The 25,373-nt window shown below is 53.4% G+C and overlaps 8 protein-coding genes across 8 annotated transcripts; 5 read left to right on the forward strand and 3 right to left on the reverse strand.

Moving 5' to 3' along the window:
- Positions 1 to 13: 13 nt before the first annotated feature.
- GLOTRDRAFT_74540 (Aldo/keto reductase) lies at positions 14 to 1,695 on the reverse strand. The gene is made up of 9 exons (XM_007866504.1): positions 1,371 to 1,695; positions 1,193 to 1,307; positions 1,047 to 1,138; positions 905 to 985; positions 724 to 847; positions 598 to 664; positions 399 to 527; positions 288 to 337; positions 14 to 233 (listed from the first exon to the last, which is right to left on the reverse strand). The coding sequence occupies exons 1-9, from the start codon at positions 1,417 to 1,419 to the stop codon at positions 77 to 79; spliced, it is 864 nt and encodes a 287-aa protein (XP_007864695.1). The 5' UTR covers positions 1,420 to 1,695; the 3' UTR covers positions 14 to 76.
- A 1,277-nt stretch (positions 1,696 to 2,972) lies between these two features.
- On the forward strand, positions 2,973 to 3,880 carry GLOTRDRAFT_137901 (uncharacterized protein). The gene is made up of 2 exons (XM_007866505.1): positions 2,973 to 3,100; positions 3,158 to 3,880. Exons 1-2 carry the CDS (start codon positions 3,026 to 3,028, stop codon positions 3,749 to 3,751), a joined length of 669 nt encoding a protein of 222 aa, XP_007864696.1. The 5' UTR covers positions 2,973 to 3,025; the 3' UTR covers positions 3,752 to 3,880.
- Positions 3,881 to 5,256: 1,376 nt separating this feature from the next.
- Positions 5,257 to 6,420, reverse strand: GLOTRDRAFT_37827 (P-loop containing nucleoside triphosphate hydrolase protein; the record flags this gene model as incomplete). Its single annotated transcript, XM_007865717.1, has 6 exons — positions 5,257 to 5,483; positions 5,607 to 5,703; positions 5,759 to 6,055; positions 6,108 to 6,119; positions 6,177 to 6,258; positions 6,344 to 6,420. The coding sequence occupies 6 exons, from the start codon at positions 6,418 to 6,420 to the stop codon at positions 5,257 to 5,259; spliced, it is 792 nt and encodes a 263-aa protein (XP_007863908.1).
- Positions 6,421 to 6,621: 201 nt separating this feature from the next.
- On the forward strand, positions 6,622 to 7,792 carry GLOTRDRAFT_137903 (uncharacterized protein; the record flags this gene model as incomplete). The annotated part of the gene is made up of 4 exons (XM_007866506.1): positions 6,622 to 6,705; positions 6,771 to 6,928; positions 6,988 to 7,614; positions 7,673 to 7,792. The coding sequence occupies 3 exons, from the start codon at positions 6,622 to 6,624 to the stop codon at positions 7,601 to 7,603; spliced, it is 858 nt and encodes a 285-aa protein (XP_007864697.1). The 3' UTR covers positions 7,604 to 7,614; positions 7,673 to 7,792.
- Positions 7,793 to 8,409: 617 nt separating this feature from the next.
- On the forward strand, positions 8,410 to 10,451 carry GLOTRDRAFT_37667 (fumarate reductase; the record flags this gene model as incomplete). Its single annotated transcript, XM_007865703.1, has 6 exons — positions 8,410 to 8,510; positions 8,563 to 8,683; positions 8,741 to 9,427; positions 9,479 to 10,201; positions 10,253 to 10,345; positions 10,401 to 10,451. 6 exons carry the CDS (start codon positions 8,410 to 8,412, stop codon positions 10,449 to 10,451), a joined length of 1,776 nt encoding a protein of 591 aa, XP_007863894.1.
- A 575-nt stretch (positions 10,452 to 11,026) lies between these two features.
- GLOTRDRAFT_38729 (uncharacterized protein) lies at positions 11,027 to 12,933 on the forward strand (the record flags this gene model as incomplete). Its single annotated transcript, XM_007865774.1, has 11 exons — positions 11,027 to 11,194; positions 11,263 to 11,275; positions 11,371 to 11,494; positions 11,553 to 11,630; positions 11,693 to 11,747; positions 11,797 to 11,879; positions 11,957 to 12,106; positions 12,159 to 12,333; positions 12,396 to 12,547; positions 12,610 to 12,688; positions 12,751 to 12,933. The coding sequence occupies 11 exons, from the start codon at positions 11,027 to 11,029 to the stop codon at positions 12,931 to 12,933; spliced, it is 1,260 nt and encodes a 419-aa protein (XP_007863965.1).
- Positions 12,934 to 13,434: 501 nt separating this feature from the next.
- GLOTRDRAFT_74552 (uncharacterized protein) lies at positions 13,435 to 15,411 on the forward strand. The gene is made up of 2 exons (XM_007866507.1): positions 13,435 to 13,648; positions 13,706 to 15,411. Exons 1-2 carry the CDS (start codon positions 13,484 to 13,486, stop codon positions 15,215 to 15,217), a joined length of 1,677 nt encoding a protein of 558 aa, XP_007864698.1. The 5' UTR covers positions 13,435 to 13,483; the 3' UTR covers positions 15,218 to 15,411.
- GLOTRDRAFT_127998 (uncharacterized protein) lies at positions 15,393 to 16,595 on the reverse strand (the record flags this gene model as incomplete). Its single annotated transcript, XM_007866508.1, has 1 exon — positions 15,393 to 16,595. One exon carries the CDS (start codon positions 16,593 to 16,595, stop codon positions 15,393 to 15,395), a length of 1,203 nt encoding a protein of 400 aa, XP_007864699.1.
- Between the last annotated feature and the right edge of the window lie 8,778 nt (positions 16,596 to 25,373).

The following is a 25,373-nucleotide window of genomic DNA, read 5'->3' on the forward strand; positions in this document are numbered from 1 at the left end:
ACAACAAATATATGCCACAGTACCGTCCATACAATTCACGTACAGCAAACCTATACCACAGCATTGTTGCAATCCATTAAGGGACATCAACCGGGTTCCAGCTAATGGAACCCGCCTTCCCTCGATCCAGCGCGTTCAACTTCTCCATATCATCCTCACTCAGCTCAAAGTCGAAGATCTGCGCGTTTGACCGGATGCGCTCGGGCTTGGACGACCTTGGCAATGGGGTGAAACTATTTCACATACACTCGTCAATTAAGTAAATTGGAGGCGCAGCGAGAACTTACCCTCGTTGGAGAGACCAGCGTAAGAGGATCTGCGCCCGGTCGCGGTTGTACTGGATTGAGATTGATCAGCAGGGCTTTGAGTAGATCAGTGGTCTACCACGTTTTTCGTACCTGCTTGGCCAATTCATTGATAACCGGATGGTCCATATCGCCACGCAAAATTGGACAATACGCTTCAATTGCGATGGAATGTTCCTGGCAGTAAGACACGATGTCTTTCTGCTGGCAGAAAGGGTGCAACTGCCACACAAGAAAATAAGCAGCGATGAGGAGACGCTGTCGTTGAGCGTACGAGAGGAGTAAAAAATACCTCAATCTGATTGACGACGGGCATGTCGAACCCTGCTTCCTTGATCTCTTCCAAATGCTTGACCCCGCTTGAAATTCCAATAATGAACCAGTGGTCTTCCCGACGCGAGTCAACCGCAGTACTCACTAGTTAGAGACGCCGACGCTTTTGATCTTGCCCAGGTTTCTTGCATCAAGAAGCGCTCTGTAGGTGTCAAGTCGCCGCTTCTTTCCGGAGGAAGCATCATGGATGAGGAAAAGATCGACGTAATCTGTGAAAGACATGGTCGATTAAAACAGCACGCGATGAGGTCGCACAATGTTCTTACCTAGGCCCATTCTGTTTAAGGAGGCATCAACCGCACTTAGGGTGCTCTCATACCCATGGGACGCGCTGTATATTTTAGTACCTATGAAGTTTAGTGGGTATTGGTTGAACCGTCTTTTCCCGAGTACGCGAGGCATCCTTACTCAGGAAGACCTCTTCTCTCTTCAAACCACTCTCACGGAAAGCCTGACCGACTTCTGCTTCATTCGCGTACACTTGAGCCGTGTCAATTAACCTGCGAGAACAAGTTAGTCATTGAAGCTATGTCAGTCTTCAGCGTTGAACCCACCTGTAGCCGACTTTAAAAGCTTCGAGAACGCATGGCTTTGTAGCGCTTCGGGGATCGACAAATGCGCCTCCGTATCCGTAGCCCACGCCGAATCCCAAATGAGGTATAAAATAACCTTGGCAACACAAACAAGCGCTCTGTCCCCTGCCGCCCAATGCTATTGACAACTTGGACTCACCTGAAGTCAGGCGTATTGCGGATTGAATCGTAAGAGCACCTGGAACCATGGCTTCGCTGTCACCCGTGTATATGATATATGATCAAGCCCTCATATTGTATACCCTAGGAGGGGGGATAAAAGCCGTTCCGGGGCTGATGTGGGTTGCCATTAGCATGAGAACGGATGAAACCTACACCGCTACGCCCTCGTCTGTTTGCCACGAGTGAGCGACCCTACGAAAGACCACACAAGACAGATGATGTCCCAAGGAGTTAACAGCGGTGTACCTTGCGATGGACAGATGGCCGGCCGAGTAAACCAGGTTCTACGATGTGTTCGTTCCAAAGCTATCGTCCATCGTTTGAATAGCATCCTCTGAGATTGCGTCCAGGCTGCGACTATGCAACACCCACTCAAAATTCCGAGGTGGCAATTCGGGAAAGTATAGAAAGCCGTGATCACGGAGGTATATCTATTCCCGTATCCAATGCACAGCTACATACGGACTCGTAATGGTGCATAAGTCTGACTACGAACGGCTCAGACTTATGTCGAGCTAGGCTTGATACTGCGCCTCCTAAATAAGACTTAGTAGACGAGCAACTGTCTTAAATGGAATGTCGAGCCAATTACAAGCTAACGAGGCATAAGATATCTACGCGCTGAGCACGCTCCGTGGCTTCCCCGTTCTGCTCAGCGCCTACGCGCCGTCTTTTCTCTACGCGTTTCTGCTTGGCTTTTGTCATGCCCGCCGACCGCATCCCTATCTCTTGTTCCCCAGTGGGGTAGTGTAGCCCGAATTTTGTCGCATCCCGAAGACACGTGGCCATGGCTTCGCCACCGCGCTCTGAGCCTCACCTTTCTTCACGGCATTAATATTCGCCGCCGCCAACCCACCGGGAATTGTACCAAGCATTGCACTGTGTACGATCGCCGGCTTTTCCTTGTCTCATCCCCTTTCTCGGGTCTGAGTACTCTAACTTGAGTAATATACTGGTAGCTAGCTAATCATGATGACCTGGGTATGTACTAGCCACACTTGGAGAGAAATAACGCCGAAGAAACCTGACCAAAGGTTAGATCACTAAATGCTCACCTGCGGATTGGCCGACTATTTCTGCGTAAGAATGGGGGGTACCGTTGGAAACTTGTCAGAAGAGGTTCGAAGGGCTGGCTAATGGGCGGCGGAAGCGGGACGCTAAAGATTCAGAGTTTCGCACGTCAGATGGACGTCGAATGGACGGGGCAGCAGTACTTTTATGCTTACAGTATGTAGCTTCCATGCAAGCTCGCGTCTCAGGGCATCAAGTCATCATCCTCAAGGTGAATGGTCTCTCGACGGATGAGGACCTGATACTCCTTGACGCTTGACTGCCTGGCTCCTGCTGGTACCCTGCACCAGTTCCGGGGATGATGCATAGACAGTTGCATACCGATGTCCCTTTACAATCCGACTGCTGGACATCCAAGTATTCTGGTGGGTGCGTGACGTCGCGTCATGTTCGCTTCCTCACTGACACCGACGTCGTCCCAGGTCAACCGCTTCTGATCATGAATCGCGGGCAACTGCTCTTCGTTATAAATACTGCAGCTCGGTCTGTTCGAGAGCAACGGCCAGTTGCGCCGTCTTTGCTCTCTCCTCACCTCAAAGTGGTCTTCCCTGACACAACATCATGCGTCTTTCATTCACGCTCTTGTCGTTCTTTACCGCTGCAAGCGTTGCGTTGGCATCACCGCTCGCGCTCAGGGTTAGCACCCGAGTCTCCTGCTTCTAGACGAAACCTGTGCTCACCTCCTCCATACAGAGGGCATACATCCCAGGGATCCACATCTGCCCCCGCGGTCCCAACTACTGTGCGGGCACAAACCAAACCGCAGACAACCGCTACCTCTGCGGAGATTCCCGCCTCGGCCCAGATGCCCTCCCGCACAACCCGCCGCTGAACACACTCTTCGAGAACTACGTGCCTCTGGGAGGGCTGTGCCCCGCCGACTGGATCGACCAGTACATCAATAAAACCGTGCCGACGTATCTCGTCTTCCCGCCCGTCGATGGGTTCCAGGAGACCACCAACCGGCTGCCCCTTGAGGGCAACACGACGCTGCCCGTGGGGCTGCTGGTGGATAGGTTCGGCGCGGAGACGGGCCGGTACCTCGCGCCGTTCGGGACGCCCTTCGCGCAGAGGGCGCTGTACCCCGCCGCGATGAACACGGCGGACCCGGCGTACCCGTATGGCTACCACCTGTACAATGTGACGAAGGAGTTCGTGGTGCTTACGGGCCCAATCGCGCCGTGGTTCGGCCAGCCGGGACAGGGGACCCAGTACGAGACGAATGCGAGCGTGGCGGCGCTGGTCAGTGGAGGGTATCTGGCGCGGGTACCTTACGGCGAGGAATGAGGCACAGCGGTTCCTAGTGGCGGTGACGCGATTGGGAGTGATATTGGAAGATAGTCCAAGGAGTAGCGTGTTCGGAGGTCCACTTACCTTACATCACGGTCATAATTCACCTGCGCGTCATTGCCGAGGAAAGCTATGTTCACCTAACGATGAACGTGGTGGCCGAGCGTCCCGCAACCGATAGCACAGCGGACAAATCCCGTGAGGGATACACTGAGCCTCGTCAACCAGCGAACAAACCGCAGCGCCCGCCGACGACACGACGAGTGCCCACAGTGAGATCTGCGTCTTGCCCGGGGTCGTTCCCCGCGCTGCGAATAAAGTCAATCGACATCTCCTGTCAATCAGGGATCGGCAAGAACAGTGCACTGATGGAGCTGGCTGCGGTCAACGGAGACGGGGGGCTATAAATGCCAGCACAGCGATCTGCAAGAGGTGGGTCGGTTATTTCGATCATGCGTGAGTGGGTCAGCGTGCTAACCTTATCCTGCAAGACGGACATTCGCGGGCTTGGAAGGACGTAGCAGATGAACGATCGAATGAAATTGCTTGCTTCGCTGAGGTGCCATGGGCTTCTGTCGTCCCGCGACGTTGGAGGAAGCTTGTTGATCTGCCCTAGCGTGAGGTTGGATGAGCCGTCGAAGACTCGGTTTGCAAAGTGGGGCACCTATAAACATGAGCCAGGTGAAAGGTGAGTAAAAATAAGACAAGAGCGAGGAGTATGTACAATAACGTCATTGCGGCTGGAGAGAATCGCCAGTCCACAGATCAGGAAGATAATACTGTTATCTGAGACCACTCAGAGGCTCGGAATTGATTATTGGGTAGGACTGGGGTACTGGACATACGAATGTTCGACCTGCATGAGTAGGCGGTTACAGGGGATTTGTACTCACCGGTGACCGTTTCAGACATGATCATGAACAGCCCATGCAATCTGTGCCTCACCCTCCGCGAGCGCTCTGGAATCAGCGTTTAGAGGCGAGCCAAGATGGGCACGAGGAGAGGTAGCGTGACTGTGGTGGCGGTAGTAGCAGGCTGGCAGTAGTATTCTCGGCAGGTCAGGCCAAGACACTAGGACCTCATTTCCCTAGGGTGCCTCCCCTAATTGCTCTTGCACAGAGGGCGGATAGAGATATCAGGGCAGCACCCTCAGTACATACTCTCCTTCGAGGCGGGTTTTTATGGCGACAGGCGTGGCAAAGAAATGCGCTAGCTGCCATGGCTCTAGCGGCATCGTATAACAAGTGACAGGGTGCCTGACTACGCTGACTGGCGCGAAGAACAGTCCAGCAAGCCTCGAAGTGCACCGGAGGCGGGCCTACCAGCACTAGCAACAGAAATTCACCGCGTTGCGGGGAACCGTCGAACAGCTCGATGTCATCGTGACGTCTCTATGAGTGCCAGTATACGGATTTACAGAATAAAGATACATCCACCTTGTCCAAACCTTGTCTATCATTAATCTATTCCACCATTCCACCCCAACCGAACCAAAACGAGCCTTAGAGCCTCTTCAGGGCCCCGTCGAGCACCTCGCATGCCCTGTCTACGATCCCGTCCATCCCGTTCTCGACTGCGAGCGGCTCGAGCACGACGAGGTCCGCCACATTATCCGTCGGCGCACCTTTCTCGACGTCGCCGCCGGCGAAGACGCCAGCGTGCGCGCGGACGTACGCAGGGTAGACGATCTGGTCGAAGTAGTTCGGCGGGTCGCGCCAGAGGGCGCCCTCTGGGTCGGATTGCACTCCAAGAGGCGAAGGAACGCGGGGAGGGAAAGAGCAGTGAGGGGGGGGGGCAAGGGAGGGAGGGAGCGCGGTTAGCATGGGGAATAGGGTGTATGCGCGCGACTAACCTGCTGTGTGGTACCCGTGCCGTTCGTGGCGGCGTTTCTTCAGGACGTCATACGGCACGCGCAGGAATATCCGCACGTCCAAGCTATCCACGACTTCCTGTGGCACAACCGCTCAGCTTGGCCCTACCCACTTCACCACTGCCTCCACGCACCTTGTCCCAGTAGAGCAAGAAGCCGTCCAGCAGCGCCCACACGATCCGCTCTCCCTTCTCCTCCCGCGCGCGCGCGGCCGCCTCGAACGCAGCCTTCCAGCGCTGCGCGGTCTCACTGCGCACGGGGACGTCGCGCTGCTCGTTGAGGTGGTCGTGCGAGCGGTGCTCGGGCGGGATCTCGCCCGTCGCCTTGACGGAGCGCAGGAAGGACTCGAGGCGCGGCCAGTCGATCGCGCCCTCGGGGGCGTCCCAGTCTTGCACGTTGTACTCGGGGTGGATAGGGATGAGCTCTTGCGGCTGGCAGTAGTTGGTTGGGTGAAAGGGGGATAGAGACAGGCAGGGGGCGTACCGGTGCGAAGTCCTGGGGGAAGGTTGGAGGGTGGTCTCGTGATCAGGGTATCGTGCGTGAGGTACGCACATCTTGGTGTATTATCAGACTGTTTGGGAGGATCCGGAGTAGGTGCTTCGCAAGTGTTGTCTTTCCAGAGCACGTCGCTCCTCTAAATGTGACAGAAATTCCAAGCAGTCAGCTTTCATTACCTGGAACGGGTATTGGGCTACCAGACGGTACATGCGTTTACTCACCCGATACCGACGATAACCACCCGAGTCTTGACTTCCGTTTGTTGGGGAATCGACGTCCCGGGATATTCTCCAGGCATACTTCCACTCGACATAATAGTAAATTCCAGAGAGAACGAGGAAATGAAAGCAGACCCAGTGCTCTAAGTAATCATGCACAATCCTGACTCTCGATGAGAGGATATCTATTTTTAGCGCTGACTCAAGATTCCGTCCGACAAATACCGGCGGTTGCCGTGCGCCTACATACTGCAGCCACCACTACAAGTACAACTGCAATTATGTTCGAGCCCGTGCGCGGCGGCACTCGAGGCGGGCAGGCCGAGTTCAAGTGGGCGGACGTCTCAGCCGACAAGGACCGCGAGGTACGCTTGCGACAGCTGTATGGTATGCAGAGCAGCCTGAGCTGATGGATCGTTCGTCTACGTAGAACTACCTAGGACACAGTATCAACGCCCCCACCGGCCGCTGGCAGAAGAACAAGGATGTGCATTGGTACAATCGGGATGTGACGAGGACGGAGCAGGATAGGCTGGATGAGATCAAGAGGATCAAGGAGCAGGAGGCGGAGGCGCTAGCTGCTGCATTGTGCGTTTTGTCGCTGTTACCACGGAACCTGACTCTGGCGGCTCATTTTCGTTATGCAGAGGATTCGGCGGGCCCAAGCCAGTCGCGGGTGCCACGGCGTCTGGCGCGAATTCCGTCCCTGTCGCTGCGAAGCCGGGGACGAGCGCGTCTCCCCCACCCGGAGACGCGAGCACAACTGTGGAAACCGCGGAAGAGAAAGCCCGGCGCAAAGAGGAGAAGCGGCGGAAAAAGGAGGAGAAGCGACGAAAGAAGGCGGAGAAGGAACGGCGCAGGGCCGAGAGGCGCGAGCGCGGCGAGAGGGACTATGATAGCGACGAGGAGGGAGACAGGGAGAGGAGGAGGAGGTACCGCGATTCGAAGTCGCGCTCGCCGGGGTACCGGGGGCGGGAGCGGTCCCGCTCGCCTAGGGAGTACAGACACCGGTCGCGCTCGCGCTCGCCAAGGGAGTACAGACATCGGTCGAGGGATCGGTTGGTTAGTAGGGAGAGGACGACGCGGAGGAGGAGCTGGTCAAGGTCGAGATCGAGGTCGCGCACGCCGCCACCCCGGCGACATAGGGATGTTGGGGGGTATGGCCGGGGAGAGGCGGAAAGGGAGCAGGAGCGGGATCGACGGAGGTGGGACGAGAGTGCGAGGAGAGATGCGCCCGGCGGCGGGAGGTGGGGGAGGAACTGAGGTGCGGAGCGGTATGTTTCTATGCTACGATGACACGCGTGCTCCTGATCCTGATATTATGTCTGTCAGCTCCGCTCAATATATGGCATATTCCACGGATTATTCAGCGGGTGCCTGCGTTATGTATACTATATCGTGCAAACACTTCCAATGATTGAAGACTAATGCCATAGGCGATGCGTTGGCGCGTCCCAGGGAATGGCGGACGTCCGCTCTGTATGGTCAGTATACGGCTCCCCGCATTCGTCTAAGTATAACGTGGAGTCCTGGTCTCTGCTTAACTTCGACGTTCCTTGAGACACGGCACGACACCCGTCCACATTCATTGGGGTCATTATTTTCTGGCCTCTGAGCAAGGCCGACTACAAATCCACGTCCTCATTTGTATTTGTATCCGCTGGTCAACTGAATATGTGTTGGGGATGATGTGATCCGGAATGAGCGAGAGCCGGTGCAGTGTCGTTCACGAGGAACGCTTTCGGTCCCCCGCGCCGTCTAAATTGGTAACATCCGGACGAATTTCTAGCACCAATGACTGTCTACTAGGGTTTGTCTGCTCGAACTGGTAAATAATCCTCATACAGCGAGTTGCAGGCCCAACAATCCGTCGCAGACGACTCGCAGCCTGTTGATTCCAGCCGGTAGAAATACAAATGAGGCGCGCGCAACCCGGTGCCTGCGGGGTAATCACATGCCAAAATAATAAACCCTAACCTGTGATTGGTCGGGGGTATAAGACGGCAACCTGGGCCGACGGGCCTCCTGCTCTGTCTCTCCCTTCCACCTCACCACCGTCTCACATCGCAATGGCCCAAGTTATCGTCGTCGGTGGTGGTCTTGCTGGCCTCTCTGCTGCACACACGCTCCTCGAGCGTGGGGCGAACGTCCTGCTGCTCGACAAGCAGCCGTGAGTGTTAGATTACTCAGGTTTGTCAGCGGCCGATTGAGCTATGGAATAGATTTATGGGAGGAAACTCGACAAAGGCGACGTCTGGTATCAATGGAGCTGGTACCGCGACGCAGCAGGAGCTCGGGATCCCGGACAATGCGAAGATATTCTTCGAGGACACAAAGAAATCGGTGCGTAGTCCCTGCGGCCGTAGCTGGTGGAATCGTATAATCTAATATGCCCGACAGGCTCGTGAGCTGGCACGAGACGACCTCATCGCTGTCCTCACCGGGCGCTCGGGCGACGCCGTCAACTGGCTGCAGAACAAGTTCGGGCTGGACCTGTCCAAGGTCGCGCGCCTCGGCGGGCACAGCCAGCCGCGCACCCACCGCGGGAGCGCGCAGTTCCCGGGGATGGTGATCACGTACGCGCAGATGGAGCGCCTCGAAGACCTCGCGCAGAGCACCCCCGAGCGCGTGCAGATCAAGAAGAAGGCGCGTGTGAGCAAGCTGCTGAAAGACGAGTCCGGGTCGGTCGTCGGCGTCGAGTACGTGCATAACGGCCAGACGCAAACCGCGTACGGGCCGGTCATCCTCGCGACGGGTGGGTATGCGGCGGACTTTACGAGCGACTCGCTCTTGAAGAAACACCGGCCCGAGTTTTGGGAGCTCCCGACGACGAACGGCGAGCACTGTACTGGTGACGGGCACAAGCTCGCTATGGCTATTGGTGCGAGCGCGATCGACCTTGAGAAGGTGCAGGTGCACCCGACGGGTCTGGTCGACCCGAATGAGCCCGATGCGAAGGTCAAATTTTTGGCGGCGGAGGCGCTGCGTGGGGTTGGCGGGCTGTTGCTTGATAACGAGGGCAAGCGGTTTGTGGATGAGCTGCAGCACCGTGACTACGTTACTGGGAAGATGTGGGAGAACGGCAAGGTGGGGCAACATGGTCGAGTTTGCGAGTGCACACGGCTGACTGTCCCCTAGTACCCGATCAGGCTCGTGTTGAACGGCCAGGCGTCCTCAGAGATCGAGTGGCATTGCAAGCACTACGTCGGCCGCGGGCTGATGAAGCGGTTCGAGAGCGGTGAGGCGCTCGCGAAGGAGATCGGCATCCCGCCCGCGCAGCTGAAGAAGACGTTCGACGAGTACAACGTCATCGCGAAGACGAAGAAGGACCCCTTCGGGAAGAAGTTCTTCTCGACGGGCGAGTGGAAGATGGATGACGTCTTCAACGTCGCGATCATGACGCCCGTGCTGCACTACACCATGGGCGGGCTCGAGATCGACGCCGAGTCGCGCGTGGTGGGCAAGGACGGCAAGCCCATCAACGGCCTGTTCGCCGCAGGCGAGGTCGCGGGCGGTGTCCACGGCGCGAACCGTCTTGGCGGGTCGTCGCTGCTGGGATGTGTCGTGTTCGGCCGGGTATCTGGTGACTCGGCCGCGGCGTACCTCCTGCAGCGCACGGGCGCGATTGCGGCGAAAGCAGCCGGTCGTTTGGGCGTCGTTGCTGGGCATCTCGAGAGCGGCAGTGGTGCCCCTGCGCAGTCGCAGGCGCGGGAGGAGCAGCAAACGGCGAAGGGTGAGCAGACGGCGGGCAAGTCCTCCGGCGGCAAGGGTGGCGAGTTCACAGCGGAAGAGGTCGCGAAGCACAACAAGAAGGATGATATCTGGGTCATCGTGAACGGCCAGGTGTTGGACGTTACTAGCGTATGTGGAGACTAGTTCATCGGTCGGTTCTGAGTATTGATTTGTGCGCAGTTCTTGCCAGAGCACCCCGGAGGGGAGAAGGCTATCCTTCTCTACGCCGGCCGCGATGCTACGGAGGAGTTCAATATGCTTCACGACCCGAAGGTACGTGTATTGCGTTATGGATCCTGGTCGGCGTTGTATCTCATTGTCGTTCCAGGTCATCCCCCGATACGCCCCCGACTCTGTCATCGGCAACCTCAAGAAGTAAGCGTCTGGTGGTCGCGGATTCTTCCTCTCCCTCCTTCAAAATCACCGCTACCTCCTTGTTGCTCATCTTGATATCCCGTACCTTCACACGCACTATCTATTTAGCATGGTTGTTTGAGTTTGGAGCTGTATACTGTACATTTGTTTCCAATATACATCCCCGACCCGTTCACGGAAGTTGCTACTGTCTACCAGTTTACCGTGGGATCATTGCACCATGGGCACTCCAGCCTCAAGCGTGGTGTTCGTTTCGCCAGCGGAATATCTAGTGAGGGTACAATTTCAAGAGCTTGTAGGACGCGAGAATTTGTACTAGGGACGACACAGATAAGATACCTAAAAATTATAATCATTAGTACCTCGGCTATGTCGTCATCAGTACGCTAATTACAGTGCGCAAGGCTTGCCTCCTTCCTCGACTTCTCTTGGTGCAGTCCTCGAGCGCAGTCTGACCTGCAAGCTTTCAGCACAACCACCATCATGAGCAACGAAACGGACCGTTTGCTCCCCACCACGAACGGGCGCAACTTCGCGCAGGACGATACGACGCAGGATGCGCATGCGCGGGAGGCGCGTATGTCGAAGGTCCGGGCGGTCGTGCATGGGCTGTTGACGGTGCTCTTCGTGGCGGGCTTGGTGGTGTTCTTGCTATTGAGCACGAACCATGAGTGGCCGTGGAAGGGCAGCTTGCCCAAGGACCCGTTGAAGGCGGCGCAGAAGATATTGGAGGCGTCTCCTGTCATCGTGAGTGCCTGACGTGCTCGCTCGGTCGGGGGTGATGTGCTGACACAGCCGTGTCGCTCGGTGCGTAGGATGGGCATATTGGTACGTCCCGGCCATGTCTTTCGTTGGGAACTGTGGGACTCATGGTGCATGAAACTCTTCTCGCGCGTTATGACGGCCGTACCTCTGCCCTGTAGATCTCCCCGAGCTCGTCCGGATGGTCTACGCGAACAACGTGTCCGCAGTTGACCTGGAGCACGAGATGCCTGGGCATGTCGACATCCCGCGGCTGCGGAAGGGCAGAGTGGGCGGGTTTTTCTGGTGAGTGGGTCGCCAGTTCCGACTGTCTGTACTCTCTGGCTGAATACTATGTGCGCAGGTCTGTGTACACCGCGTGCCCCGAACACGCGGGGTATGACGCGGGAGAAGACTTCTTGAATGCGACCTGGAGGGTTCGGTAGGTCTCTCCCCTGGGTAACGGTCAATGAGCATGCATGCTTAGACCTCTGCGGTCTCCAGGGATACGCTCGAGCAGATTGACGTTGCGAAGCTGCTGATTGACAAGTACCCTAACGTACGTCCGTGACCCCTCCCATCTGACCTCAGCTTCACGAGAAGCTTAGACGTTCCAACTCGCGCGTTCGTCTCAAGACATCAAGGACGCAATTACCGAAGGCAAGATCGCGTCTCTCCTCGGCGTCGAGGGGTGAGTTTCGCTACCGTTCCCCTCGCTTCTGAACGTGACTCGTTAACTGTATTGGAACTATCGCATCTCGACCGCAGTGCTCACCAGCTCGGGAATTCCATCGCTGTACTCCGACAATACCATGAGTTGGGCGTACGATACGTGACACTCACTCACATGTGCCACAATGCATTTGCGGACTCCTGCGGATTCCTGGAGGCTCCTGAGCCTCTGCACGGCGGGCTGAGGTACGTGTCCTGTGTTCCAGATAAGCACCGTTGCCTAGTGGTGTTTGTGCAGTGAAATCGGCGTTGCGCTCATAGCTGAGATGAACCGGATCGGCGTATTGGTTGACCTCTCGCACACAGCGGACGCTACCGCTAAACAAGCTCTCAAGCTCACCAAGGCGCCGGTCATCTGGAGCCACAGCAGCTCCCGAGCCATCTGGAACGTCTCCAGGAATGTACCGGATGATGTGAGCCATGCTCCGGCACCCCCCGACTTCAAGGGCCGCGCTCTGACTCTGCCCCGTTGTAGGTCCTGGAGCTTGTAGGCTCGGGGGAGAACAAGACGGACGGCGTGGTTATGGTCAATTTCGCGCCTTATTTCGTAGGGGCGGAGGGCAACGCCACTATTGCGTCTGTTGCTGACCACGTCGAGCATATTGCAAAGATCGCTGGGAAGAAACAGTGAGTCCGACTTCCCTGCTTATGATGGTTGACCGGCATGCTAATTTCGTTCCACACATCAGCGTCGGTTTGGGAAGTGACTACGATGGCATCGAAGACGTGCCCAGCGGTTTGGAAGACGTGTCGAAGTATCCTCAGCTCGTACGTTTCCGCAGCCGTCGTAATCCTTTGCCTGCCACTCACCCTCGTTCAACGCGCTATAGTTCGCCGAGCTATACAAGCGCGGCTGGAGCAGATATGATCTCGCGGGCCTCTCGGGCGGGAACCTCCTAAGAGTGTTCGAGGGCGCTGAAGCCGTCGCGAGGAAGCTGCAGCAGGAGGGGACGCAACCTGCGTATGATATCTATAAGAAGAGGACGGATATTGGGAAGAAGCGGGAACTTTGATGGGGAGTGTTTGATCGTGGTATGGAGTTCAGGATTTCGGTTTTGGCGCAAAATGGATCTATCGTTGATTTTCTGTATTATCTATTCGTTTGTGAGAGCTTTGCAGGTGCTCTGTGAATGCAGATTGTGGCGGTAATGGTCAGGCTGTTGTTTACAGGAGACATGGTTTACATACGTTATATTACCGGTGCCTATGGCACCTCGCTGCCGAGGATATGGTTACCGCGGAAGGTCTAGTATCACGAGATGACCATCGGCTTGCATGGTGAGGGTATATCGCACTAAATATCGCGTGCCTGGATGCCACAAATAAGCCACATCGTGACCTGTAATGGTCACGGGATCTGTGACGGTTTGTGTTCTCACGTGGATCCTGAGTGTTTATGCTACTGGCGGCCGGCGATGTACGGAGGATTTCCTCATTGTTCGAGCTGTATATCTACTTCAAAACATGCCACAGGGCTCGAATCCTTCACCACATTCCCTACCGATGGGCGTCCTCTCCGACACTGCCGTGCGTCGTGTGCTAGCGATACCGGAACTCCGCGACATGATACTGAGCTATAACGACCCAGCAACGAACGCTGTCTGCGCGAGAGTCTGCCGGGCGTGGTGCGATCCGGTACTGAACGTGCTGTGGGGAGAGGTCAGCGACTTGACGCTATTGTTTCGTCTCCTTGGGCCCCTGTGGCAGGCCGACAATGGGGAGTACGCAGTGAGTGGCATGCATCGAGATCTCACGTGGTCTCCCGCCGCTAACTGCATCGGCCAGGGTTTCTCAGGGTACCATACGCCCGGTGAACGAGACTGGGACAGGTTCGTGCGGTATGGGTCGAGGGTCCGGACACTCATATACGACACATACAAGAAGTCCACGACTATACGCCTGGAGCTTTTCGATGTGTTCGCACGGACCCGTCCTTCCTTGTGGATGTTACCATCGCTGAAGGAGTTAACGTGGCTTACCAATGACTATTCACAGCTCGACGCCACGGTGCTCTTCATGCACGAACGTGTACGCAAGCTGGCCTTCTCGATACCCGTTATCCCGGAGGGCTACGTCGCCGTGTGTCTGCAGAAACTCAATTCGTTCTGCGAGAAAGTCGTTGCACGGATGCCCAACATAACGCACCTGGACGTGCGGGTTAGGGGTCCTCCTGTGTCCGCCCAGGTATTTCAGCCGCATATTCTCTACCTTATACGCGGGCTGCCAAGATTGGAGAAGATCATACTCCCCATGTACTGGGTTACGGCCGAGGTGATGAACGTAGCCTCAAAGCTGCAAAACCTGGGTACACTTCAGTTCGAAACTGTCAAGGGCCAAGGTGAAGGTTACCGCTCAGACGTAGAGTGTCTCGCCCCCACATTCAGCCCAGGCTCGTTTCCGGCATTATGGGATTTGTCGTTGAATGGCCTTCTGTCTGACTGCACAAACCTACTCGATTCTCCGCACGCACCGTCGAACCTTACCACGATCGCTGTGCACTCGGTTGTAATGGAGACTGCCACTGCGATCCAGCAATTCTTCGAATGTCTGGCCCGCAACTGCCGGGGCTTGCAAGAGCTCTACGTCGTCGCCGTAGACCCGCGATCCCCCCTGCGGCGAAGCGAAGAGCGCATCACCCTGCAAACCCTCGCACCTCTCTTCGCCTGCGCGAAGCTCAAGACGCTCGAGCTCCTGCACGAGTACCCAATGAACATGAGCCAAGAGGACATGGAAGTCGTCGCGACGAAATGGCCGCTGCTCGAGCAGCTCAAGCTTTGCAGCGAGCCCTTCACGCAGGAAAAGTCCACGCTGACGCTGCGCGCGCTGCTTCCGTTCGCGCGGCACTGCCCGAACCTCGAGTTCCTCGGGCTCTACGTCGACGCGACCGCCGCGGACCTGCCCCTCGCGACGCCGCCGCCCTTTCAGCGCCTGCGCAGGCTCTCGCTGGGGCTGTCGAGCCTGCAGGAGCCCGGGCCTGTCACCATCTTCCTCGCGCGGCTGTGCCCGCTCGGGTGCCGCGTCGAGAGCGGCGCGACGTGGGCGGCGGGGTGGCAGCCCGAGGGCTGGACAGAGTTTGGCGAGAAGAATGAGTTCACTGACGGCGTGAACGAGTGGGCGCGCCGCTGCGAGATGTGGGAGGAGGTCGACCGGATGCTGCCCTTGCTGGTGAAGGCCCGTTTGGACGATCGGTATAAAATGGTTGAGATGACGAGGAAGATTGAGGATCTCGAGGCGAGGAACAGCGTGTTTGTGGGTACGCGCCAGATAGCGAAGGATTACGGCTGTGTTGTCTGCTAGGGCCGCAATATGGAAGATAATGGTTGTTCTTTATTGTTATCTACTGGTCTCGACAAGACTGCTTATACTCATGTATATTAGTGTATTCCTGACCCAATGTATTGCATACTACCGGGACTTCGAACCATCAGAACACCCTGCGACAAACTGAAGCATAACATACCATAGTGTATCGTCAATACATCATAGGGCCCCATTTGAGCAGGCAGCCACGCTTCGCACATATCTCCACCCTCACGGTCTCGTCGTAGTCTTCACTGTAGGGTTTGTATGTCCTCAACAAACGGAGCGAAGGCAGACGGTGTTCCGACGAAAGGATATCGACAATAGACTGTAGGTCGGCAGCCGAGGGGAGGCTGACGTAAACCTCTCGGAGTGAGGGCGGGAACGCAGACTTGTAGTGCTCGGGTGGAAGACCCTTGGCGACCCGTAGGATATTGAGTCGGGAGAGTTCTGGCAGGCGTTCGGCAACGGCATCCCAATGCTCTGAGCTTGGACTGCCTGCCTCGCAGCGGAGGTCGAGCTCGATTAGCGTGCTCTTCCACACCCTCAGGGCTGCGGCCAGTGAACCCCCGGAGTGAAAGCCGCTATCACTGAGCGAGAAGACGACGAGATTTGGCGCGAGCCGGCTGAGCGCCTCGATGTGCGCCGTATCGAGGCTGCAGCCCATATGCATGCGCTGGAGTCTCGGGATGGGAGTGGGCTGGGTTTGGTCGAAGTCCGCACACCAGGAGATTATAGCGTCGTGGAAGAAAACTTGTTCCAGTTTAAACCACCCCTGCATCATCTCGACCATCGTTCCTATTTTGCAGAAGGAGTCTCCCTGCCAGTCGCGGAGCCCGTATCGCGTAATGTACAGAGACGTGAGGTTCGTGCATGCCCTCAGTGCCTCCACGTATTCTTTCAGCAAGAACCCGTTATATCCCTGTATCCGTAAATGTTGAAGATTGGGACACAGGCGGAGAAGCTGGATGTGGCACGAGGTCTCTTCTTTCGTATGGCACTGCGTCCCCAGGTTGAGGCGACGCACGAGCGCCGCGAGCTCAGGGAAGTCTTCCATCGTTTCAGCAAATACTTCCGTCTCGTCTTCGTCTTCAAGATCGACCGAGGCGTATATGATGGTACGAGCGACGGTGCTCCAGTGCCGATTCACGAGGGCAGCGGAGAGGAAGTGTTTCTCGTACCTCCCTTGCGACAGAGTTGTAAGGGAAGAAGACGGCAACCAGTCTTTGACAGGGATTGGATCAATGTAGCCCGTCGAGAGATAACGAAAGATGGGAAGAAGGATCCATGGTGAGAGGTCGCTTATGACCTTGTTTTCCTTGGCTTTTCCGTTCATCATGACGCGTTGGGACTTCCTGCGACCGGGCACGGACATGCTGGCACCGCCGTATGGACGTTTCGCGAGGACCCGCACGCTAAAGTAGAGAAAACAGGCCTCGAGTCTGTGACTGGCATCGTCGAGGAGAGCGCTGGCGGCAAGCCGCGCCACAGACGCGTTCCTTACGTAAGACGCGCTTCATCACGGCCACTGGCAACTCGCGGCGACGATTCCTACTCGAGCAGCGCCGGCTATCGCCGGCCGTGTACCTTGCGACTTGACTCTTGCTTCGGTCCTCTTTCTCTGCGTGTCTATAGTAACATCATACCATCCTAAGGTCAAAGATTTCAAGCAGTTTGAAGCATAAAATGGTAGGCCGCGGTGTCAGCGAGGAGCATGAGCATTCCACTGGATGCTTGTTGCCACAAACAATCACAAATCAATAAAGTTTTAATAATTGAATTCTCAATGTCTGGCATCCTTGCCAGAGTTTGGCAACACTAAGGCAGTGAGAGACTTCCAGAGACAAGAGCAAAGATACTGAATCCGACGGCAGTGATAGAAACCTGGTGCAAAACAATGCACACACCACAAACAAATATAAACAAATACAGTTTTGATGGCTCAATTCCCGACAAGCAGAGACCTTGCTAGTTGCAAGGTAACGCATTTTCGATGTGTTTTGATAGAACACATTGTCAGCAGAACTTGCGACAGATATAAATCCACCTAGAATTTACTAAGCGGAAAGGTCGTCAAGCTCCCCAAGAGAATGCTGGATTTAACGTTGGTCGAGCAGTTCCCTTGTGTTCGAGGGGTAGGATAAGTTTCCAATAAACACAGACCCTGATATTGTGGTGGTAATCTGATAGATACTAAATAGGTAGCTGACTACTAGAGTCTAGCTGAGGATGAAGGTAGAGAGCTAACGCAGGTCACAGGAGTCTAACGGCAGACTTCCAATAACCCAGTCTTATATTCCAAGACAGACTTAAGCTAACTGAAGCAGACAGCAGACAGTACTGCAGTCCTTCCCTACTCTGAGGTGCTTCAGACAGTCAGAGTCCAGACAATTCTTATCCCACAGTAGGGACAAGGTCTGATTAACTTGACAGGCAAATAGCTTTATTGGGGGATCCCAGATAGATTGATCCTCTCTTTTCTCTCTACTGAGCTCCTTATATACCCTACAGTAATTTGAAATTACAAACAATAGGGTGAGAAGATACTTGGGAGGAGACAATAGTGTGAGAAAAAGGTAAACAATAGTGTGAGAGAGTGGTATGAGTCATCCAACTCCAGCCAATCCCTGAAGCTTTGAGAACCTGGGTGACTAAGCCAAAACAATAGGCATGGGAAAGTGGTAAACAATAAGGTGGGAAAAGCATGAAAGAAAACAAAAGGGCATGTGAAATCAAGAACAAGGGATGAGAAAATCTTTAACAATAGCATGGGAAAAGCATAAACAATAAGGTGGGAACAATCCTTGGCCAATCATGGAACGCTCTCAGCCCTTCTAGAGCATTCTACACAGTTCCTCTCCCAATACTTGCCCTCATCCTTTCTCCCATTAACAGAAGGTGCTTGGCACGCTCGAAGGATATGTCGTATAGATCTTCATTTCCTTCCCCCAACCAGTTGTTGAAGTCCGCATCTACCAGACCTTCCAAGACCGACCTGTATGTACAGGTCTCTTCGGCTTGATGCTGGTAGTAGTGGTACACTTCCAGCCTGGAGGGTAACGACATTCAGCGAGCGGCGACAGCGCAGTTTGGCATTCGAACGATAACATTGTCTGACAACGTCCCTTCTGGAAGTACCAGCAAATGGAGATCAACGCAGGGATAGCTAAGGACAAGAGGCTGGTGCCCATCAAGTCAAAAGTAACCAAGAAGGCAGACAAGATTGATGCTCTAATCAAAGCAGTTAAGAGGTATTCTGAAGGCTATCCTTTTAACTTTATGGAAGCTTCTACAGATAATACAGACCCAGGGTATGAGGACTCATGGGAAGAGGAATACTAATTCATGACTACCATATTGCGCTTTTTAGCCGTTTAATAATTTCTTTGTTGCATATATTACAGCAATACTAATGTAGATATTATACTAGCTGCATAAAGTATCAAAGTTTCTCTTTCTTGTGCAGGAATAGATCATTCAGTCCGAGGTTGGCAGAGGAGAACAGCCTGTGGCGCGAAATGATGCACGTTGATATGCACTGACACACAACAATCACCAAGGACCAAAAGAAATAAACCTAAACCCCGTGATATGGGTGAAGGCGGTCCGAGACAACTGAGGGGTATTTAATAGTTTGAGGGGGAAAGGAGGAGTAAGACGCCGTAGGGTAGTCCGTAGGAAGACCTAGAAAAATAAAACAAACAATTTGACACCTGAAACAAACGCTAGTTGACGCTCCGGAGTATTTATCTCTGAAAAGTCGCAATCAAAGTCGCAAACCACGGAACCGAGTGTAGGTTCGGGCCCACGGGAGTAGGAAACGCTAGAAAGACTTGTTTAATTTTATTTCGCTATGTGAGACTCACCGGAGCTAATTGAATCGATGGCGGAGATAATTCACTCGACGAGTCAGGCCTATTGGCAAAGCTAGGATCGGTTATAATTCGCTAAGTTCGACGCTTTCGAACTCCTCGGGTCGCTGAGATCGTAACGCTAATTCTCTGAGATGGTGAAGTCGAAACTTGTTTTTCTGTACGCTACTTTGTACAATTTATACTACAGGAATGACTTTGCGACCGTCCGGAGATAAATAACAAATAACCACCGCTACCCACAGGATTGCTCAGCACTTGCCGACGCTATACCATGCACCACACGACTCCCTTGCACTCCTACTTGCTCGTCCCAACCCCTAGAGCTCACCTTGATGCTCTGCCACCTGATCCAAGCGGTACCATCACTCCGTGTGACGCGCCGGTCAAGTGCTGATTACCTCCGGCCGCTTGCTGACTGATGCTGGCCTCATGGTGACTCGTATGCGTCCGCACCTTCGGTATCTTGACGGAAACAAGGGGGAGTGAGTGCTGGAGGGTGGGCATGAGGACGACGCCCCTTGATAAGTGTCCGCGGGTCCCGGAGCTAATGCAGCTAGAAGTCGCATTGGTTAAGTCACTCCGGAGCTTCGGTGCGCGGAGATAAATCGCGGAATGGTTCCGTGTACACCTCGAGGATGTTAGGAAGTCCGGAGCTAAATAGAGAAAGTCTTTTAGAGCCCATAGAAGCCTAGAGGCGTGCGAGCGCTGTGTCGAATAAGCTCCGGGGCACTTGTATGATGTGCTGAATCCGCGTTTTCGGGGGTCAGACGATCCTGAGGCTTATCACCGCACCTTCGGTATTTTGATGGAAAGGAGAGGGGGAGTGTGCTGGAGGTTGGGAATGAGGATGATGCCCCTCGATAGAAGTGTCCGCGGGCCCCGGGGCTAATTCATCTAGAAGTCGCATTGGTTAAGTCACTCCGGAGCTCCTGTTTGCGGAGATAACTCGCGGAATGGGTCCATGTACGCCTCGAGGATGCTAGGAAGGCCGGAGCTAAATGGAACTAGTCTTTAGAGCCCATAGAAGCCTAGAGGCATGTGAATGCTGTGGCGAATAAGCTCCGGAGGGCTTGTACGATGTGCTGAGTCCGCATTTTCGGGGGTCAGACAATCCTGAGGCTTATCAGCGTGTGACAAGCACGGTCACACGGACATTTGGCTGGCAGGCATTGCCGACTCTCACGGAGTCTCACCTGGTGCGAAACAACAATGCACACGCCACAAACAAATATAAACAAATACAGTTTTGATGGCTCAATTCCCGACAAGCAGAGACCTTGCTAGTCGCAAGGTAATACTTTCATATGTTACTCTACCATCTGTCAAATGCATGCACTATGTACAGACTCCGCACGCGTGTCTCTCTGAGATGTAGAACAAACTTAAAGGAGCTTGTAAAACGCGAACCGGAATCAACATCGTGATATGGCAGGCATGTTAGCAGCAGGCAGAACAGGGAAGCATAAGATGGGTGGCCATAAGCACACCAGGCCCAGACACATACACAAACCAAAGGCAAGGTCAATTGCACGGACTAAGGAACAAAGGAAATACAGTGGCTCAGTACATAGTCAAGCTGTTTATACCTATTTGTCCCAGTGGCTCTGCATCCAATACAACCAAAACCTAACAAGGCAACCCACATGCAGGACTCTGGCAGACCCTCGAGTGACAGCCAAAAGCCTCAGGACCACGATGAAGTTGACGCTCTAGTGGAGCAATTCCGAGAAAGCATTTTGCAGAACGGGCGTCAAGCAGCCCATCATGATTATTGGCGTTTATTCTCCTGTTGCTGCTTGGAATCCGTGCAGGTGCTCATAGTCACCTACAGAAAAAGCCTGGTCCTGGTGAGGAGGTCCACCTTGTTGACATCCCGAAGACAGGGTGGCCATCTGACTCTGGGAGGGAGGGCTGGCTTTCAGCGGATGCTTTATGCTAGATTTCCACAGTGCCGTAGAGAAAGTGCCTGTCCAAAAGCCTAGTGGCTATGTCTTACGCGTAGCAAACGGCATGCCCTTCTACTCTGACTCAGAGCTTGTTCCATGGGAGACGACTTTGGGCACTCCTGCATTAAAGGCTATGGGTCGACTGGGAGGAGAGAAATATAGCATCCCGGAGGGCGCAACCTGTGTTCTAGAGAGTCCAGGCCATCCCCTCTTCCATTTCTTGGTACCCACCCGTTCCTTAGCTATAGGTAACTTTCCAGTTGCCAACACCTGAAGAGTCCAGTTGTAGGGAACATCATTCGTGCCTGTTGTGTGTATCTAGCAACATGTGTGGGGTTTATATTACTGGTCCTGAGGAATGAAGGAAGAGTCTTTACCAGGCTTGTGCTGAATGTTGAGTACTGTGGGAATGTAGTTGCCGAGACACTGTGGGAATAAAAGATGTAGTTGCTACTACACATATTTCATACTCCGCTTGTAGTTGAGACTACAAAATGAGATTTGTAGTCCCAAATTTCAGTGATTGCCACAGTGCTCTTCTGCATGGACCTCAAAGAATCTGGCCTTTCAAATATATTATATAAACTATACAGTGGATGCATACAAATATTTTGGTGATTTTATGCTTGTTCTATGATGGCCTGTGGGCGCGTCTTTCCGAACCATGACTACAACTGGTTTACTTACTGAATGCTTGTTGTGGGAATATTATGGCAGAGTTCGAATTAAGAGATTTCCGTGCCGGGTGGGATTCTTGCAATCTGATTGGCTGCACACTCATTTGTAGTGCACTCCCCATTGACTTCAAAGTTTTGTAGTTGGGACTTTAACCGTGGCAAGCTATGATGTAGTTGGAATGCACTTTTGCAAAATTTGCAGTGCAACTACGTCATAGCCATACTCTGCCCCGACCATGGCACTCAGGCTGCCATAAAAAATGGAAAAAATAGCAAAAATTTGTATATATTGCTGGAGTCAGATGTGATGTTATTAGTGCTATTGATAGTACTGCGCAGCATGACTGATTAGCCTCAGTGGCCAAATAAAGTCAGGAACTTGCACAAAAATACTCGGAAATTCTAAATATATTCCTGTAACTGGGTATGGTATGATAAGTACTATTGATAGCACTTGACAGCATGACTCATTAGCTGGACTTGGGAAATAAATTTAGAAAATGATATCATGTGAATAGTTTCAACTCTCAAAGTGTTTCCTACAGTAAGCATGCTGATTCTGAACTCTAATCCTGCGTTGGGTCACTACTTTTGCAGGTATTGTCGCAAGTCCTGGAGTTGGATATGGACTCAACTTTTAGATTGAAAATACCTGTTATAATGTTGCATTACTGGAATATACACTTCCATTGGGCTATTTCTGGATCTGTTATACCAATATCAAGCCAGTTCTGATGTAGTCAACCTGTAACTCTGACCAAAACTAGAGTTTTTTCATGTTGTACTTCATTATAAGTCCTGGAGAACAAAGGAAGAGTCTTTACTGGATCTGCACCAAACAATGATGGTTGTGGGAATGCAAGTGCCAAGAAGCTGCGGGAGTAAAATGCTGCAACCCATATATCCATGCCTGCAGTTCCCTTTAAACAGCCATAACTCTGTGATGCCCGATAACTCATAGATTTTCAGAGGTCATAACCCACAATCTCATATATTTAGCCAATAACCAGTGAGCCAACTTGCAAGTGGGTGTCACCATTACTGTTTACAGTGTGAAATGCTATTTATGTTCCGGGTGTGTCCCAAAGTGTCTACAAAACATCCACATATTGGTATGGGTTTTCACAGACTCAACTGTATTACTGGTGGTGCCTTAAATGCCAATAGTCTACATGTGTATGCAAGATAAGCACTAACCTTGCATATATAGTCTTACAGCTTATAGCCCAGGACTCAGGGCTCGTGTCCTGCCATGCTTGCAATGGCCCACTTCCACAAGTGTTCATTGAAGTGGCCGCGAATCATGATGATTGTCCAATCTCATGGTATGCATGATGTTCAAGAGTGTCGTGTCGTTGCTCCCTTCTAGTTATGGTGGCTGCAGCTCTACCTACGCTCTGCAGAGCCCTTCAAGCCCTCCAATAAATGATGTTCACCACCTGCTTATTATGCACCCCCCTGGAGCAGGCCTACACGAGTACATGGCACAGTCTAAACTTGTCTAGATAGCCCTACATTATGCTTCGAATTACTTCTCCATGTTCAATCAATCCCTTTTTCCTGTGTATCACACTTTGCGTCAGAACATAGAATGAGCATCCTCCGTGTGACAGTCGCAAAGAAGCTGATGGATGTATTGTATTCGCGGGATTTCATATATTAGCACTACATGGTCAATACACCAAAGGGCCATGATGCAGCTCGCAACTACAACCGATGCTGCAGCATATCTCCACTAGATGCACCTCCACAGTCTCAACATACTCATGATCTGCGGGATCATCTACCAGTGGTATACGAAGTGGCTTGTATACCTCAAGCAAACAGAGCGAGAGTAATTCTTGTCCTGATGTCATTACATCAATGAGACATTGTAGCTCGAAAGCTGATGGGATGTAGATGGAAGGCTCTCCCAGCGAAGGCGGGAATGCAGCCTTGTAGTATTCAGATCGGAGTCCCTCTGCAACCCTTAGAACTCGAAGTAGAGAAAGCTTGCATAAGATTTCTGCTGTGTGATCCCACTCGGTGTGGTCTTTGAGAGAGCGATATGTTGAGCAGCGGAGGTCGAGCTTGACTAGCATGGTCTTCCAGGCCCTCAGGGCTCCGGCCATGGAGAGGCCATCCAGAAAGGTGCCATAGCGCAGCGAGAACGAAAGGAGATTCAGTGCAAGCTGAGTGATCACCTCGACCTGCTTCGCATTGAGGTCGCAGCTAACAGCAAAGCACTGGAGTGTCCGGATAGGAACAGGTTGAAATCTGGCGAAGCCCTCACCCCAATAATCTAGAATATCACTGCCCTGAAACAGAACTTGCTCTATCTTTGGCCATCCCTTCATCATCTCGAACATTGTGTGCATTGGGCAGAATGGGGCCGCTTGCCTATACCGCAACCCCATTCAGAAATGTAGAGGGATTCGAGGTTCACGCATGCCCTAAGTGCCTCCGCGAATTCATCCACCAGCTTCCATTAATATCCATGGATGTTCAAATGTTGGATATTGGGACATAGTTGGAGCAGAGAGATGTGACACCGGGTCTCCTCGTACAAGTGGTCGACAGTTGTTATGTCCAAGCGACGCACGAGCAAGGCGAGGTTGGGGACCTCCTCCACACTCGCCAGGAACAATGCTGACTGAAGATCATCATCAAGCCTGACCGACTCGTAAATGATCATGCGAGCGACGGAACTCCAGTGTCGGTTGACGAGGGCAGCGGAGAGGAGAGCTGGAAAGTCTGTCTCGTCCCATATCTGAGTCAGGTGGAAACCAGTCTTCAGCATAAATTTGTTCTAGATGTCCCGTTGCAAGATAACGGAAGATAGCAAGGAGGATCCATGGGGAGAGGCTACTTGTTATCCTCCGTCTTTCCAACGACGAGCTGGAATTGCGTGCTGTCACGAGCAGACATGGCTAACGTCTCGTTGAGGCCCGGGCCTGCAATAATGATTCAGCTGCTGGAGATACTATTGAACAAAGCATTCACCGGGAATGGTGAATACACACAGCTCAGATACAGACTCACCGTACGTATCACAAACTTGTGGCCCTCGCGGCCATACCGGATCAAACTTTGCGCCACAAGCGGATATGTTTCTTTCGACCCGCCACACGGCAGAGCATGTTCCAAATGGTGATGATCATCCGAACATCCCATATCTGCTGCAAGTACTCGCGTTATGGCCTTGCACCAATGCCTAAGTATATCAAATGGTATCGCCCCGCAACGCTCATAGCAGGAACATTCCGACCTTCTAAATTGGGCGCAGAGTTTCAGAACAGTATCAGGGCGGGTGCATCCAGTTCGCTTGAACCGCGGCTTCGACTTCTAGGTGGACTACGACATTAGCGCGATACTATCATGACGACAGCGACGTCACGTAACAAGGTGAGCTACCAGCGTCATTGTTTCCGACTATAGCCGTCAAAAGGTATATGGAACACGACATGTAATGGTCCATAAGGCTCCGCATGGCTCTCTCTGGAAATGTCTACCCTCCCGCCTCAACCTGCAGCACCCACAACCGTGCGGAAATGGAGGCTCGTGCCCGCTCGCACCCATGATTCCTGGGCAGGATTCTCGTCGAACCTGGTACGAATACTCCACGACGGAATACGAGGGGGAACCATGCCCTATGCCCCTCGCAGGGAGGCAACGC

The sequence above is a fragment of the Gloeophyllum trabeum genome, assembly GCF_000344685.1.
Source record: "Gloeophyllum trabeum ATCC 11539 unplaced genomic scaffold GLOTRscaffold_00004, whole genome shotgun sequence".
In the NCBI taxonomy this organism is placed as follows: Eukaryota; Fungi; Basidiomycota; class Agaricomycetes; order Gloeophyllales; family Gloeophyllaceae; genus Gloeophyllum; species Gloeophyllum trabeum.